Below are 17,870 nucleotides of genomic sequence, written 5' to 3' on the forward strand. Positions count from 1 at the left end.
TCGAAAGTCTATCCTTAAACCGATTTTTAACGAATCAGGAGTTAGAACATGTAGGAATGCAGTTATTGCCTGTTTAAGTGGTGATGATATTAAATTTGTCCATCTCTTTATTAAGTTCATCACTATTGTGGAAAAGAAATTGCAAAAAATAGCTGCTTGAAGAATAATATCATACGACTATAGAGTACCAGCAACTTATATAATTTAGGAGTTTGTAGACAATTATTAGCGATAACATTCTTTTTTTAGTTGGTATGATCTCTTAATGTCTACTTATTGAAATTATGAAATGTGTTATCATTAGAAGTTGCTGTCGCTCACAGGTCATATTATATCAACTGTGTTACTGCTAAAATATCTGACGTTAAAACATGTTACTCTAATTAGATGTAGTTAAAATAATTTTGCTGCTAACATAAAGCACCTTAGTAAGCACAATGCACTTTATAGTAGTTTATAAATGGATAATAGTAAAAGGATCTCAACTGTAATATCTGCTGCTAATATATGTTACCTTAGAAAGATGTTGCTAAAATATTTTTTGCGGTTAGTAAAAGGTATTATGGTAAGCATAATGCTTTTTTCTTTTTTTCTTTTTTTCATTTAACATGAAACGATAATAGTGAAATAATTGCAAATTACAAAAACTACTGCTAATATATGTTGTTTTATTTTGTTGCATTTTAAATGGAAATTATTGGAAGTATAATGTTCTCTACGGATTATAAAGCTTTTTAATTACTGTTTTATGTAAAGGTTTTAACGTTAGGTTGAAAAATGTTTAATTACTAATTTACAAGTAGTGGTTCTATTCAAAGGTGTTTTTATTTTATTTTTGTGTGTGTGCACATTATTGTAATGATTTTAATTAATCAACAAATAAATTACTCTCTCTCCGTGCCAGTCTTTTTTTTTTGCAAACAAATCATGTGACCCTCACTATTTTTGCTACACACGCACCCAATACTACGCTCATCCTTTTAAGGGCACTCTTACTCCATGGAGCTAAGCATTTGTTGAACATATGTGTTTGCACTGCATCCAAGGATCTAGACACCTTCAATGTGAATTCAAGAGTTCAAAAGTTTGATCACTGATGCCAATGGTGTATGTGTGCTGTGTTATACCCATTTTGAGGTCCTGTGGTAAGCTGCTAAAAGAGTGTCAGGAGATATCTACAGACTTGTTAGGTGCAAGGAGCTGAGTAGAAAGAGCAGGCAGATGGCAAGAAGCATGGAACTATCATGGAGAACTGAACAGTGAATGCACTTTTTGGCAATATGCCAACAGGTACTGAAGGACAGTCTACCAAATGGAGTAGTTATAGAGTCATTACAGGTCCAGAGCACTACAGCAAATGAGGAGTGGTAACTAGGCAGAAGGCCCCAGAAGAATGATTAATAAAGGGATATGTTGACTCTGGGCTGAAGACACTGCAGTGGAGAGTGACATCGAACTGGAGAGACCACTTTAAAAATAATCACAAGGTGGGGGGTGTGGCAGTGAGCTCCAAGATGGTCACAACTGCTCTTCTCTTGCAGAAGCACTGCTGTTTGACGGCATGACAACATGAAACCTGTCTGAGAGGCGGAGTGAGGAGGTGACCCCAAACTCTGAGGTGGCATGCTTTTATACGGTGACACCTACATCAGCTGTGGTAAAGTAGCTATGGAGCAGTACTGTGCCACCCTGAAGCCTCACAGTATAATGCATGATCTTAAGATGAAGCCTATGTTGAGAGAGATCTCACAGTCTCTAGAGCCATTCATGGATAAGGGCGGCTGTGCTTATCAAGATGACATGCACATGCACAGTAGATGGGGGAATCACAAAGGGTGACTGTTGTGTACCTCCTGTCCTGCCAGAGGAAGGGGGGTCCAAAACCACATTCAGGAACGAACTGGGGCAAGGTGGAACACCGGAAAGGTCTTTTGGGGAGAAGAAGGAACCTACAGCTGGGCACACTTTGTGAACCTCGGCCACAGGTACAGACAGTGTTGGGATATGTTGCTGAATCAAACACCATATTTTATGTAATGCATAATAGGAATTTATGTCAGCCTCATTAGTTCGGCTCCACTGTGTCAGGAGAAACAGCAGGGTCTGAACAGAGAGAGGTAGCTGGCCGAACCAAAGGTGAGGAATCACCCATGGCCTCCCAGGAAGTTTCATTCAACAAGTTGAACTATAACAAGAGCAGGCATACGTAATTAGACTGGAATTACTGAAAAATATTCACAATATCTACTTTGGAGGGCAACAGCAAATTAGGAGTGAGCAATTGCTAACATTACTGACAAATAACCAGAAATGTGCTATTGGCCTCATTTCTAATGTGTAAACAAAGACGGTGAGTTTAAAATTGTGTGAATACCTACTGAGGGTGAGGCAGAGGACTTCAGGGTCATAGTGGAAACAATTGTGAAGCAATAGGTGGACCATGATGAGGCTGTCACACAGACATTTTTTAAGAATATCTTTAGAATAGCCCTTTGGAACAGTAGGCCATGTACAAGAAATGTTGGGTCCATCTTGTTGATTCTACAGAATGGGGATCTACAACTGGCCATTTCAACAAATGAGGTTATACAAGGGTTTCGTGATCTGGCAATTCTTGAACTTGCTGTACTGTTCAGGAGGAGGAGAGCCTGAGGAGAAACCTAACAGGCATTGGAGTGAAAGATATGGGTTGGTGTCTAGCTAAACTCAGAGTTGAGAGGAGAGAGAAGGCTCAGAGTATACCCAGAGTACTGCCAAAGAGTTTGCTGCGAAAGTCCGGATCATGTGATATCCATTTGGTGTTCAGAACCAGAGTTTGAAATCTTAAATGTTTTCTTCTGAGATTTAATTTCAGCCAGGGGCTTCATCGACTACGAAGATATCCATAGGTAGGATAACATAATGCGTGACATACCCATTGTCCTTGCTATAAGTGAAGCATCACAGCTGCCCCCTTCTAAAGAGAACCTGTGCGGTACACCTTTAATGATAATAGGTGTTTTATTTCACCTAGACAATTTTCTAATGACTAAATGTTTTTGTGTGTATAACAATAGAAATATCAAGGGGCTTAGCACTGCAACAAGGCTAGGAGAAACAAAAGATTGACCAACAGAACAGATAAGTATACTTAGACAAGTCGGATATATGCTATTGGTATTGGATATTTATGGAAACATCAGGGTCGGAGTGCAATTGCTTACAAAGAGCTGCACAGCAAGAGTAAATGGCAAAATGAAAGTCAAGAGGAACAATGGCACAAGGCAAGTGTGTTAATAGGTAGTAATAAATCACTGTGAATGCCAGGTGGTACCACAAAAACTCTGCTCAAAATATTAGGTCATGTTTCTACTGAAAAATCAGTAAATAAATAACTACTGTACGTTATTATTGGCATCCCAACATATGGTACAGAAAGATCCAAGTACTTGGGAGGATAAAATAATTTAAGGAAAACTCTTCTGGATGAACACAGGGTGTAGAAACTCGTACATGCACTAATATAACGAGTGAAAGCAGTATAGCTAGCAAGAGGAAGGGTAAACATCGGAATTAAAATTGAGTCTGCATTCAGTCAGACCTGCCAGTGTTAGGCAGGACCATACCAACAACAACATACAGTGGTGAAGCTAAATTAAAGGGCCAGCTCTTCGTGCAACAACATCCATATGTGAAAAGTAACTTAGGCTAGTAAGACCCCTTGACAGTATCCTTTGTGTTCCCTCCCCCCCAGTCGTAGGCCTGCATTGAGAATGTATTCAGTGGTGGGAGGTCCCTGAATTAAGATATCAACACATGATCAACATTGTCAAGGTAGTAATTACTCATTCAAAAGAGAATCAACCATCACATGGAACAACCATAAAGTCAGCATTATGATAGACTTCTGAAAAGAACCGAGGACAGAAGAAAATACCTTCTTAGACTGAGGACACACCTAAGAAATCTCACTAAGAAACATTCACTTCTAGAGCTATCAACAATAAAAGTAACACACAACTTTAACTTCATGTTGTTCACCTCAGCGACAGGTCTAAAGGAGTTCTTAATCCTCATGCATAGGTAGTTTAGCTAGGCCGTCAATCGTTGATAGTCAAAAGCGCTACTACCTATGAGGGCCCTCTTTCATGCTGCTGCCCCCAGAGTGTCTGGACCAATGTGGCCACGAGGGACAGGCCAGTTATTTTTTTTTATGACTGACCCAGCCGTGGTCTGGGCAGGGCTACGAGGCGTCACCCCGTGGAAATTGAGTTTGGGCTGCTGCTGACCCTGAGAGAACAACCAGTGGGGCAGGAGCAGGACCACACCCACCATCCTTCGCGGCAGGTGCCGCCTTGCTGTTCCGCACCCGGAAGTACTTTAAAAGCCAGTCAGGGCTCCCGCAGCGAGGGACCACCTTTTGTTGTTGCAGTAGGACAGGAGCAGGACCACAACACCCATCATCCTTCGCAGCCGGTGCCGCCTCATCACTTCCGCGCCCGGAGGCACTTTAAGAGCTGGTCAAGGCTCCCGCAGCAGGGGACGCACACGGGCGGGCCCATCCGCGCCCGTCAGAGACCGGAGGAGGTTGGGCTGTGCTGGGCCTCCTTCCCAACGTCTGACTTCAAGAGCTTCGAGCTACTGGAAACTCTCCTAAATGGGGAAGAAGAAGGTTACCGCGACGGATTCTGATGGGGTAACTATGACAGCTCTTGACTCTTTTTTAGCCAAAGCTACTACTGTCATGTCAAAGGAAATTGCACTAACTGAGCGGAGGCTTTCACTTGGCAGCAAAGGAACATTGGAAAATATAAACAAAACGAGTGACACTATCGATTGTTTATCTTAAGGGAATTTAGTCAGCAAAGGAGTTGGGGGAGGTGATAGTGTAAGCCATGGTGATTCAATTCCCTATTGTATCCCCTCTGGCAGCGTTTTAACTCCCCAAAAGCAAGATATACTTGGTAAAGAGAAAAGAGGATCTCTTAAAGAACCCTCACTCAAGAAATCGAAGAGACCCAGAAAGACCTCACTTATTCCGACTACTCCTAATCCCCAGTTAGAAATACAGGAAACTACACAGTCTCCGACAAATTTAGAGATTTTACTGGACCAGTTTATTTCAATTTTGCAACCTATAAGGCAGCAGCTAGACTCTATTGAGTTAAAGATCCAAAATGTAATGGAAAATGGCTTACTTGTTCTGAGAAATTTTGATGTAAATGCAAAACAAACGCTCTCACAACAGAACTCATCTTTAAATGCACTAGCTACTGTATCTGAATCTAGTATAATCAGAAGAATCATGGGCCAAATACTAGCAGGAGTCAGTCTATTCTCGAGCCATTGACTAGAGTACAGGGCACATATGTCCCAGCTGCGGTCCCAAATGGAAGTAATAACTGTTTAGGGATGCATGCCACATTGGAGGCTAGTCACTGCATTACCCAAAAGTCACTAGAAGGGACAGATACTAGACCGCCCTAGAAAATAAGAAATTCTTCTATCAGGGACAAATTGCCCTGCCCTATTTTTCAGCCTATGAGGGGAGGTAATTGTCAGGATTACATCTTCCACCAGCTGCCTGCCCTCTTCACCTAGTATTGGTTAATGCAGCAGTCCTAAATTTGACACAAGAAGAATCCACTGCCCAACTTATGAATAAAGCAAGGCATTAGATTTCCAAGTATGCCAGGATGGGGCTTTATATTCAAGACCATCTGATTATGGCTAGGAGAACACCTTGGGGATGATTCACAGAACTAACTTATGACAACATCCTAAACCTACTACTTTTGGTATTCACAGAAGGCATTTAGTAGTCTTAAGTTAGGATTTTGTCTTAAGTTACGATTTTGTCTTAAATTAGGATTTTGTCCTAAATTAGGATTTTGTCTTAAGTTAGGATTTTGTCTTAAATTAAACTTAAGACAAACTTAAGTTAAACTTAAGTTTAATTTAAGACAAAATCCTAATTTAAGATAAAATCCTAACTTAAGACATCATCTTAACTTAAGACTACTAAATGCCTTCTGTGAATACCAAAAGTAGTAAGTTTAGGATTTTGTCATAAGTTAGTTCTGTGAATCGGGACCCATGGGTTGGCCAATCACATAAGAATTGTATTGGGGATTGTATTGTTCTTAATTTTGATAACGCCAAGGTTGTGGGAGAATTATTAGCACAGCTTCCAGTAGCGCTACCACCAGGGTCTCAGATATATCCTGTCCCTCTTGGGTTATTTTTACAGACCAGTTCACAATTCGAAACCACAGTCTTATAGGACAGATATTGGTCCCGATATTGATAGAAATTGTTATATCTTAAGAGAAAACCTGACAATCCCCACTACAAATAGATTCCCCCACTAGAAAATCTGGCCTCCTGTGATTGACTTGCGAGCCCCTTTTCCCCACCTATTCTAACTAGCTTACTAGGGCCTAATAGAAAAATGCACAAAGCGATAATATTGGTGCAATCGAAAATGTTATTACCAAGGCCTCAGAGGCAGTGGGTTCTAGTGAGGCACTAGAGGATGCACACTACAAGGGGACTGAGTTAGCTGTAATAGAGAGATCTGAGTTAAATTACTCTTTTTTATCGTGGAATATTGCGGGATATAAAAATAAAAAGGATAATAAGGAGTGGCTAAGTAAAATAATACATTTTCAGATAATATGTGTCCAGGAAACTTAGGAAGCGGAACCGATCTATTTAAATGACAATAAAATCAGTCCTTTATTACCCTAGCTTTTGCATCGATAGGAGAGAGAGCGAAGGGGGGTAGTCTTACTATGTTAGCAAATACAACCACTTTTAAAGTTTGGACATTCTGTAACAATTCTCCTTGCTTCCATATATTAATAATAAAAGGGTATAACAACTGGGATTTATTGTTACCGGAAGGAATTTAAAAAAGCTTGTATGACCTTCTTGGAAGAGAACAGGCTAGCTTTGGAAATGAATAAATGTACGGTGGTTCAGAACCAAATAATCACTATAACGTACAACATCCAACCGCACCTATTGTGCTATATAGGGTGATACGATAGGTACGTATTAACACGTTTCAGATTTGGGACCTTCTATTGTCTGATTAGTCACCCAGACATGAACAATTGGTCAAGGGAATTGTGCCCGTGCCCCTGCGATAACATCTCTTTACAAACAACTATCCACGTAATTCTGTTCTGTAAATTTTACGTAAATGAACGATGTAGATGGATTATACCTCTATTAAAACAGGGGGGATGGAGACAATCCCGCCCTGCTCTTTTGTATTTACAGATGTAGGATAATTATTATTGTATTGGAACTATGGTGGGTTTCCCAAAAAGCATACTTAGAGCTAGGAAAACTTTAAATGCTTAGACTTGGAATACATTTGAGATGTTGTCAAAATTAAGATGGTTTATTTTTAGTATATATGCCAAATATTCTTGAGTTTACGCACTAGAAATAGCTACAGCGAAATGAACTGTTTTATGAATTTGTACATATTAATGATAACTATTGTATTTTTAGAAGTGTGATGAGGTGTTTTGAATTGACAGCTGTTATGATTTTACATGCCTAAAATCAAATAAAGCTCGTTTTGATTTGATTTGAGTATTGTTAATAAATTATTACAACAATAATTTTGAGAATCCCGCATCAGTGACAGAGGGCCTAGATAGGGTTATTGAAAACCTAATTCTTCGTCACCCGATCCCTTCACAAATTCTCCGGGTGGGCTATTTTAATATAAGAAAGTGTCCAAGAGATGAACCAAGACTCTGCGGGATAGTGGACCAAAATGGTGACCAAATACTCCATTTTATGCACTCGCCTTATGGAAGCTCGCTAAATTCTATCTTGATGACTTGGGCATTAGAACCTAGGAATGAGCAAATCTTAGATACCATCCACACGGTTCCTACTCTACAATTTGCTCCTACCTTTCAAAGATCAGATCACTGGTCTACGATGGATTACGTAAAACCTGTGATAAGTTTAAAAACAGTATCACGAAACTCAAAGTTAAAATGACAGAATTTAGTGACCATGGGATGCTTGCATGTAATATGGTTTGGAGGGGTGACGGTAAAAAGATCAAGAAATCTGCACTCAAACCCATTCTTGCTAGAAAAAATGTGTATACATTAAGGTGGGATAAAGTGGATGAGGTCTCTTTAATTACTAAGACCATAAATATCAATTACAATGATGTCCTGCTTTGCTTAGATCCCATGACAAATGACAGAGGTTGTTGAAGCATTTAAAAAGATCCTAGTAGAATTAAAACTACAATTAACCCGCCCAAGGCCTACCTATATTGTTCGCAAATATCATTGGTTTGATAAAACCTGCTCTGAAGCTTCAGCAAATCTACGCAAAGCTCTAAAAACTCAACCAAGACAAAAAGATCTGATCCATACTTTAAGAGCAAATTATAAAATGGTTAGAGCAAATAGGCAAAGGAAACTAAAGGCAATGCGCGCTGCAGTGGTGCCTGACAATCAGCTAGTCCAACGCACTAGCACCGTCAAGTGTTGAAGCTGAGACCACCACGTCTCACCTGGCACCCACGAGTCCAGTGTAAGACTCAGTCTACAAAACACCGCCGTACCCGTTAATCACGGGTGTATACTCATGCCGCTTAAAGGACCCATCGTAACCACCCGGGAGCACCGAAATGCTAAAGTAACACTTACGTCTAGGTTGCTGCCGGGATGGGCCGTTAACCTACCCTGGCGCCACACGAACCGGGAAGGATGGCTCCACTCGGGTTCCTACGTGGATATACAAGTTGGTGTCATGGGGGCAGGCCAGCTAACCGGAAGTGTTCACTATGTCAGTGCGTGAGTGGTGAGGCTGATTCTATGGTATGGATATGTCGTCTACGGCGGCCATCTTTGGATGTGGTTGTTTTAATGTTAAATAAACAAAACCCAGTAATTTAGTGGAGTCCGACCTAGATCGAATGAGGGGAAAGATCACAATCATGGTGTGTCAAATGTGATCGTTTAGGCTACCATAATGTATGGTGTAAAATACAATGGAAGGCAATTATATGAAATAGTGAGCTTAAAAATTGTCCACATGGTAAAGTAAGTAGAAAATGAGCTCAGTTTGAATGAAGGGAGGCAGTAACCCAAAACAAATCCCCAAGCTGAAGAGCAATGAGGCTAACGACTCCGTGTAGGATAATGACCCAACAAGCAGAATAATCAAGAATGTAGGCATCATTTATTATCTGTCCGTGAGTGATGCCCATGGGATTTGGTCATTGAGGCCTTCACTATCAGCCCTCAGGCGATGTACCCATCTCTGTTCTATCTTGAACAGGGCTTTCTGTGTGATCCTGGGGTGGGCCTCAAGAACTAACCATCTTAGGGAGTCTGGTTTATGGTTATTCTCTTTAAAGTGAGTGTATAATTTTTAATGTCTCATATGTACGAAATGAACTTTGTCAAATGTACTTTATGCATTTTTTCTTTGAAATGCGAAATAAAGTTTAATGATGATGACAAGTTCTTAATCTTGGTTGATGACTCAAGAATGGAAAGGTACAATACATACTGAAAACCTGCACAAGCTTGCCGACCAAAATCTGAACAAAGTACAAAGGTTTATTGTAATAATTGATTTTACAACTTACCATAGGAAATGGTGTAGGCTGTTGTGAAAGCTATAAGAATAACGGAGATATATATACACAAAGGATGGTGAAAAGACCAAGTAATATTGAGATAACAAGAAAACAAACAGCATCATTAGTCATACAAACCCACTACTTAATTTCGAAAACTCTTTTTAAGTACTATTTTTCCATAGAAATGCACAAACCAGCTCCAAGAAAGAAAGGAACTTATGCTCAAACAGCCAATCATATTACAGAATCTAGCACAGACAGATAAATGCAAAATAAATGAAGGTAAATAACCTAAAGACTCGAACAAATATGGTAGCAACAAAAAGGCAATTACACAAGATTGAATCAAAAGGAAAGGCAAGAAAAACACATCACAAACAACAAATGTGGGGGCAACAAAACACAAAACAAAATAAGAACACGCTTAACAAAAATAGATCAATATAGATGACAAACAAATACTTTTGAGAAAATATGTCAGTATACGTTCTAAAATGGGTGGCTAGATGTAATGGAATTCATAGAGGGTACATCTTCATTTGTGTAGGAATATTTATTGGATTGCTTGGGAGCACATTTCAAGAATCCATTTATCAATGTTATGGCATCCTTATATTTTCATGAACAATCAATTACAATTGTTACCTGCATCTGGCCTGGTTATGCCCTTAGAGCACAAATATGACAATGAAATACAAAAGAAGAGAAAAAATATAGAGAGCATTCATAAAAACATTAGTAGAAATCCCGATACGATGGACAGTTTGTGTGCAAGGAGTTGTGAGGACCGTGCAGTTACTGCTTCATCTTCGTTGTTCTTTCTACGGGAATACGAAAATTCTCATTTTTGAATGACCTTGTACTTGAAGTAAGGTGAGAGTTCCTCCATGCCACTTGCCGCTTTCAAAGTCTCTTTTGATCCACATAAAGCTTGTGCTTGCATACGAGCTTCTTCAGGGCAGTCCATATTTCGAAATGATGGTATAAAGTTCATATGAGCAACGTAAGTCTTGCTGGCTTGAAACTTCCCTGGGGGAACTTTATAAGATTTGGCCCATCCCCTAACGAACCGACAGTGCAACTTTCTTTAGCCCTTTTTTCTTCATAAGGACTGCGACTGAGGTTAATATAAAAAATGAATTTGTGGGGCAGAATTTCAGAAGCAAGCTTAGCAGGTTTAGCAGCAATATATGTGAAGGATATGAGGATTTGCAGCCTTGCAGCATGTTTGATGGGGTCTTGATATTATCTGACAAAAATAACAGTCCTTATCTCAGGGTCCTGATGACAGAAAAAATAATTTCTTTAGTTTGGATATTCCCATTGAAGTCAAGTAATTTTGTTAGGTGTTTCTCCTATGATGACACAAAGGAAGGTCCAGTACAATTTTTACAGAAGACTAGGAATTGATTAAGATATTGCTCTGTGTCAAAAATATGGCAGACTACTGTTGCTGCAGTACACAATAATACAGACCATAGGGCTGTAGAGATACGAGCCATTCATGACGACCCTTTACAGTTCTTTAAAGTTCTGTGGCACCCTGGCCAACCTTGGCGTATAGCCACACTAGCAACCTCTTCTTAAGGGCGTCTTTCAACAGAAAAGTTTTTAAACATGATGAAGAAAATTTTATGAGAATTTGTTGAATTTTAAACCGACTTCTATTGGACTAAGAGTATCCCACACTGAGAAAGCATTAACAGATATCAAACTGATGAAGTGCTTACTTAGGTGGGGAATAGATACAGATTCCAATATTAGAGCCGGTTAATGTAGAGAAAATCAAACTGCTAAAGCCAGCTTTGCGGGTAATAAAGCTCCAGAGTTGAACGGCCAAGCCGAGATTAAAAGTAATACAAAGACTCATTAGCCCCGCAGCTCCTAGAGGTGGGGATCTTTTGCTACTACCGGAGAGGCAATAATCACTGCTTTACTAAAATTGGGGAAATATAAAAAAAACTCTTCCGATCACATTGCACGCTGTCATTATTAAAGACTAACAATAAAATATTATCAAAAGTAATAGCCACCATGCTGTGTCTATTTATGGACAAATTGTTACTGCCAGATCAGGCAGTATTCATCCTAGGGCAGGCTACTTCTTTTAATCTGAATACATTGTACCCCCTGATGCAGCAAATTAGACTTGAGCGGGAGGCAGCCTTGATGATTTTGGATGCCAAGAAGCAGCGGCGTAGCATGGGTTGCCAGCGCCTGGGGCAAGGCATGTATCCTCCCACTTTTCTTTTAAAAGTTCTCCCCTATTAACATTTTGTGTCTTTAAAAATTGTCCTTAGCTCACATGCAGTGGTCGTTCCCTATGACCGTCTTGGAGAGAAAGGATCTTGGCAGGTATATTATCAGTTTCAGTAGTCTGCTGTATACTGCCCAGACTGAGGCTTTTTGGTCAACAACTGAATAAACCACCCATTTCCAATTGGCAGGGCTGGTCATTTTGCCCTTGCTATTTGTACTTGTACGAGAACCATTAACCTGTACAATCTGAGAACATCATTCGTATAAGATCATTCCTTTCCTGTTAATAAGGGCCAGATGTACGACCAACAAAATTGCGCCTCTTTTGCGAGGCGCAAATTGCGAGGCGCAATATGCCATGTACAACAGTGTGTTTAACACTGTTTACGATTCCCAATGGGGTCGCAAATTGCGAGGCTCATTAATAATAATAAGCCTCTCACAATTTGCGAGCCCATTGGGAATGACAGGCCCTCCCAGGTATGGTGGCCTGCTGGGCTCAGCAGACCACCATGTCGGGGACTGCTTTTAAATAAAAAAAATTTTTTTTTTATTGCATCTTGTTTTCCTTAAAGGAAAACTGGATGCATTTAAAAAAAAATTGAAAGGTTTTCGTTTTATTTTTTAAGGGCCGGTAGTGGTCCCTGGAACCATTACATGCCCTTAAAAAATATTTTTAGAGACGGTTACAATGTGGAAGGGGTCCCCTGGGGACCCCTTCGAAATTGCAACTGCATTACCACCCTCTTTAGGAGGGTTCTAATTTGCGAGTGTTTTGCGACCGCAATTGCGGTCGCAAAACATAAATGGGTTAGAGAGTCGCTATTTGGAAGTGAACACCCCTTCCAAAAATCAAGTCTCTAAACACTTTTTTGCGAATCGAAATTCATTTGCGACTTGCAAAATTGTGTTGGTACATGGCCATACCAATTTTAGCTTGCGCAAACGGGTCGCTAGCCAATTTGCGCATGCTCAAATTTGTCGTACATCTGGCCCAAAGACTGTTTAGTATCATTAAATAAAGATGGCGTTGCTATTAGTTAAAAATCCTGCTGTGAACGTGATTATTAGAGAAGTACAAGAAATATGGCAACTTCTTTAGGATTAAATTATTTGGCAGCGAAATTATGTTTTTCTTCTTAAATGCTGATTATGAAGTGGCTGGAGACAGAATACCCACTTCACTGTTGTATTCTGTCTCCAGCCACTATTAAGAAATCTGCTACTGACCAAACATTTCATGCCATGGTAACTGAGGTATTGATGAGCAGGATTATACTCAACTTTTTTTAGATATGGCGTTAATGTCACTGGACCACTTCAAAGGTACAAAACTCCAAATGGCTTTTGATATACTTACCGCCCAGAGTTGACCCCCCTACACATATGATATTAGCCATGAACACTACAGGTTGAGTTTCCAAGTTGCACACTATGTTTGAGCATGTATGTGAAAGTGAGGGCAGTATGAAAAACTATTAGGGTGGGAAAGAATGCTCTGGTGACTACACCCATGATCTGACATTAGGCCAGAAGAGTAGCTCTGTGGACGTTTTACAAGAGAATGCCTGTTGCACTCCCTCACTGACTGGAAACACGTTTCATGTTCATAACGTTCTCTTAATTTTTGTCTACCTGTACACTTTTCTTTAATTTTTCTAATTCTAATCAGTGATGAGAAACATGTTTAAAGTCTGATGGAAGACTAGGCCATCCAGATCTACATTGCTGTTTGTCTAAAATTACGCTATTACATTATTCATTAATTAGTTATTGTCCTGTATCAACAAAACCAATGTTTTGAGGTATTTCTTTTATTTATTTCATTGTTTTTCTACAGCGCAAAGTAGGCACCATGTGCATATGTGTGCTGTACAATAATAACTGTACAATAACAATAGCTTACATACAAAAAATGACACACATTAAGAGAAGTGCATAATACAAAACACAAGTATAAAAGTCTTCAAAGGTAAAGGTTATCATCTTTTTTACAGAATCAGAAGGGGTTTTCCCAAACTCAGTGGGACGGCTGCCACACAAGCCTAACTTTTTATGGGGCAATCTAAGGTTTATTTTTTGTTTAACGAAACCCAGGGCAAGTAGTACGTCATTTATCAGTGACTTGTCAACTTTGTAATGATAACGGTGCTGTCAGTGACCTAAGATACGTGTGGATGTAATCCGCGTTAGTTAAGGTGGGCAAGTGGTGCGTTAAGGGGTGTGTTTGGTAAACACTGGTCGTCTACCAAGACTAAATGCCAGAACACCTCTGATGGAGACAGATGGCTGAAATATGAAAGGGACCAGTGTAGTCTTCTCCCTTTTAACTAGTGTGTTTACTCTGTTGAGACAACGGCCAGGTGAATATACTTACTCTGCTCTGACACCAAGAATTACTGTAAATTTCAAACTATGGAATTGCTATTTGTAATTTGATAACGCGAAAAGACGTCAGGGTATGTAGCTTTCTCAACACGTTAATTGATTTTTCTTTTTATTTTACTGCATACAAACTGGTTACTTTTATTTATTTATTATTTTACCAGTGCTTTCTCTCTCTGCACATTCTGTCTCTTGGCAAAGCAACACTTGTGACCTCAGTGACATAGAAGATTTTCTCGGGAGGAAGCAGAAACACGTTAGATCCCCTGTCTTGGGTTCATTTTAAACAACCGTACTGAGTGAGGCTAGTGGACCACTGAGGAGTAGTAAAAGGAGTGCTTGGAGACGTGGGGGTCAGTGCACACTGACGAATCATGGTTCCCTATTTACCTTTTTCTCTGGTCTCTCTCATTTGTTTGGAGAGTGAATCACGTGCCCTAGGGACGTAGAACGGTTCCCACATGTCCTGAGGGACAAGCGATCCCAATGAATCAAGAGTGTATACTGCATACAGCAGTCACTTAGTCTGCCTCAGTCTTTGTCAGCCATTGTTCTCTCACAGCACTAACGGCCCAGCTCACACCTTCAGTCTGGTACCTAGATCCCTTACAGTTCTGGCTGCACTGCTCTCCCCTAAGCCCTGAAGGTAGGGATAATAGGATGCTGAAGGCCAGGAGTGCCAAGCGGGTGGGCTGTGCCTCGGATGTAGGACCACGAGCAAAGCTCTGCGATGGCGCGACTGCCTATGGCCGGGAGACAACTGCTGCCCACTGCGCCACTAAGAGCACACAAGAACCTTTCTAAGAGCAGTTAGTGCACCAGGAAACTAAAGAGAACTAAAAAGCAGAAATCAGACCGCTTTTCTTATGAAAGACTCCTGGTGGGTTTTTGTCAGGCAAAAATGGATGTCAACTTTCTGCGGAACCATAAAAGCTCTGTTCACTTCCGAAAGTCACCATGCAAGTTTCTGTCAGGCACAAAGGCACTTATTCTGAGATGTTTAGCCTATTAGAAAGAAGTTATATGAAAACCATATCCTAAATACTGGAAACCTCCAAAGCTTTGGAAAGAGGTTGGCCTTAAGCAACGTTATGTACTTTAAAATTACAATAAAGGAAGAACAAAATGATCACAAACGTTATACTACAATCACATAAAGAGTAAAATAAATAATAACAGTACATGGAATACAGAAAATATTGATAGAAATAGAGAGCAGAGTAATAACAAAAGTGATAACAAAATGACGAATTAAAATAAAGTGAAATCAAGTGTGGCTACCTAAGTAGGTGGAGTGCATGTATGCAAATTAAAGACATTTAAAGAAATATCGCAAGATGGTTAACATGATGAGAGAAAGAAAAGTGTTTCCAAAACAAAATCACATAGACGATTTGAATTTGCAACCCACAACGACCTTCAATGACATGAGCACAAAGATATATTCCCTAAGCTTCACCAAAGAGCAGATCTTTTTAAAATACTCATGTTAGAAAACAGTCTGCACACTACTTTGGCTTCTGTTTTTTTTTAAATACATACCTATCAATATGAAAGTCATGAAAAAGAGATCAGTTTCGAACTGGAATAGGGGATCCAATCATTTTTTAAATCCATTCCTACCAACAAGCTGCATTTTTTGCAACAATATTTTCCCCTTACAGTGCAGGTCCTTCTCTTCAAGAATTGGAAATAAATCCTTCCCCTCCTTAAATTCATGACTAATAACTCACGATCTTCTGCTTTATACAATCCTTTCAAAATAGATTGTATATTTTTCCGTTTTTAAATCACAAACAAACATGATGCTGCCACAATTCTGTGTTTTCTCACGGATAAACTATTTATCGATCTTTGACAAGTATAATTCACTCATTAATTTGGAAACCAACGAATCATTTCTGGTAGAAGTGCCTACTAGAATTGTGATTGCCAAAAGTAGTGTGCATAAGCGCTAAAGTTTAAAGTCATGGGATCGTCTGGCGATTTCTATTGAATCTATAGGAATCGAACCAAGACTCGTGCCGATGCTGGACCGCCTCATAGACAGCTCAAGTGGTGGTATCTGCCGTAATTCTCGACGAGACACTTTAATTGGAGTCCCCTTCTGGACCGGCACAATACCCTCTAGTGTTTGTGGCTGGGTGAACAGCTGATTCTGGGGTTTAAAAGATGACAGTTCCTTATCTTCCACCGGCTCCTCACCACTTGACAATGTCCTTCTCATCGGTATCACTGATAGTGGAGGCTTTGCTGGTTCAGAGATATCTCCCAAAAGCCTGAACGAGTTCAGCTGCACTTTTGAACTGGAATCCAGGTTCACATGATCTCTGTCTTTTGATCTTCCATTCATTTTGCTACTTTCAGCACTGGATGTCCATTTAAAGTCTTCTGAAACAGGGCCAATATCTTCTTGGTTTTGGATTCCACCAGAAGTGCCAGTGTCTGTAAAAAAACACCCAAAAAAGATATTAATGGTTGGTATTCCTAAAACTATTCATGGCTACCAAATGTCAATTTCCATATCTGTGGGTCCCATTATAGGTTATCAAACTATATTTAGAATCAAATTAGATGTTAAACTTAGAAAATAAATATTAAGAAAAACATTCCCCATTTTTTTAGGCATACACACTGTTTGAGGGTGAGTAGAGAACACAGGTTCCGGAGGGCACACTGAGGACGTCCAGCAGCTAAAGTTAGCATTTGAAGAAGCGTACCGACTGAGATCTTTTGACTCAGCAGGTTTTTCAGCATTTAATCGGATTAATTCCTTAAATATTTTCCGTCTGAATTGGGAGTGAACTTCTTTCCTCGTTTTTTCCTAATTAATATCTATTCCAGTGAAGTCCATCAGTTAGTTCCTGATGGGAAGTCCTGGAAGTGTCGGGTCTTCTTTGTCTTTCTAAAGTGGATGACTGTGTCTTTATGATACAGATATTTTATTGAAGTTCGTGTGGACGCTCGTATGTTTGTTGGTCCTGATGATGACCCTTCAAGTTGTAATGGGTTGAAACGTCATCGACGAAAAGATGTGGTTCTAATTGATGAGGACATATCTATTGTTATGTGTTTTGTCTTTAAACCATTTTTTGTGTATATGTAATTTTGCCTCAGCCATTCTTTACTTTGATTACACACGATATGCTTTTGGTAATTGTTGGTACTGTTTGTGTAACATTGTGAGCGCCATTGTCTTTTTAAAATTTACAAAATACATTTTCTACTTTGTAATACATTTGTTGTATATGGGTATCATGTGCCCTTGAGGTAGGTTTTCTTCGGACCTATACTATGGCCCTGAAAACCGAGCACTAGTACACTGTTACAGCAGTTAACTCTCAGAGTAGCATGGCAAGCAGTGCAAGCCTTCCCAGGGAGACATTGTAGGAGGAGAGTCAACACTCAACAATCAAAAGAGGAGTATTATGTTATTCACTAGATAGTGCTACACAAAATAATAAACAGGGCACAATGTTCTTACGAGAAAAGGCAGCAATGTAAGTAACAAGGCAAAATCACTGGAGTAGGCTTACAGTGAAAATGCAAGTAGTTAGTTGATTCTAGAGCCTGTAGGTCAATCTATAGACCATTCAGTCTTAATTCACTTTAA

The 17,870-nt window shown here is 39.8% G+C and overlaps 1 protein-coding gene across 1 annotated transcript in view; it reads right to left on the minus strand.

The window, feature by feature from the left end:
* Nucleotides 1–13,670: 13,670 nt before the first annotated feature.
* KIF27 (kinesin family member 27) overlaps nt 13,671–17,870 on the minus strand; it is a 551,081-nt gene continuing 546,881 nt past the window's right edge. Inside the window, exon 18 of the mRNA XM_085633120.1 lies at nt 13,671–16,702. Within this exon, the coding sequence (XP_085489246.1) occupies nt 16,212–16,702 (491 nt within the window). The 3' untranslated portion in view covers nt 13,671–16,211. The remainder of the gene's footprint in view (nt 16,703–17,870) is intronic.

Source organism: Triturus cristatus, chromosome 2_1, assembly GCF_964204655.1.
Source record: "Triturus cristatus chromosome 2_1, aTriCri1.1, whole genome shotgun sequence".
Taxonomy (NCBI): Eukaryota; Metazoa; Chordata; class Amphibia; order Caudata; family Salamandridae; genus Triturus; species Triturus cristatus.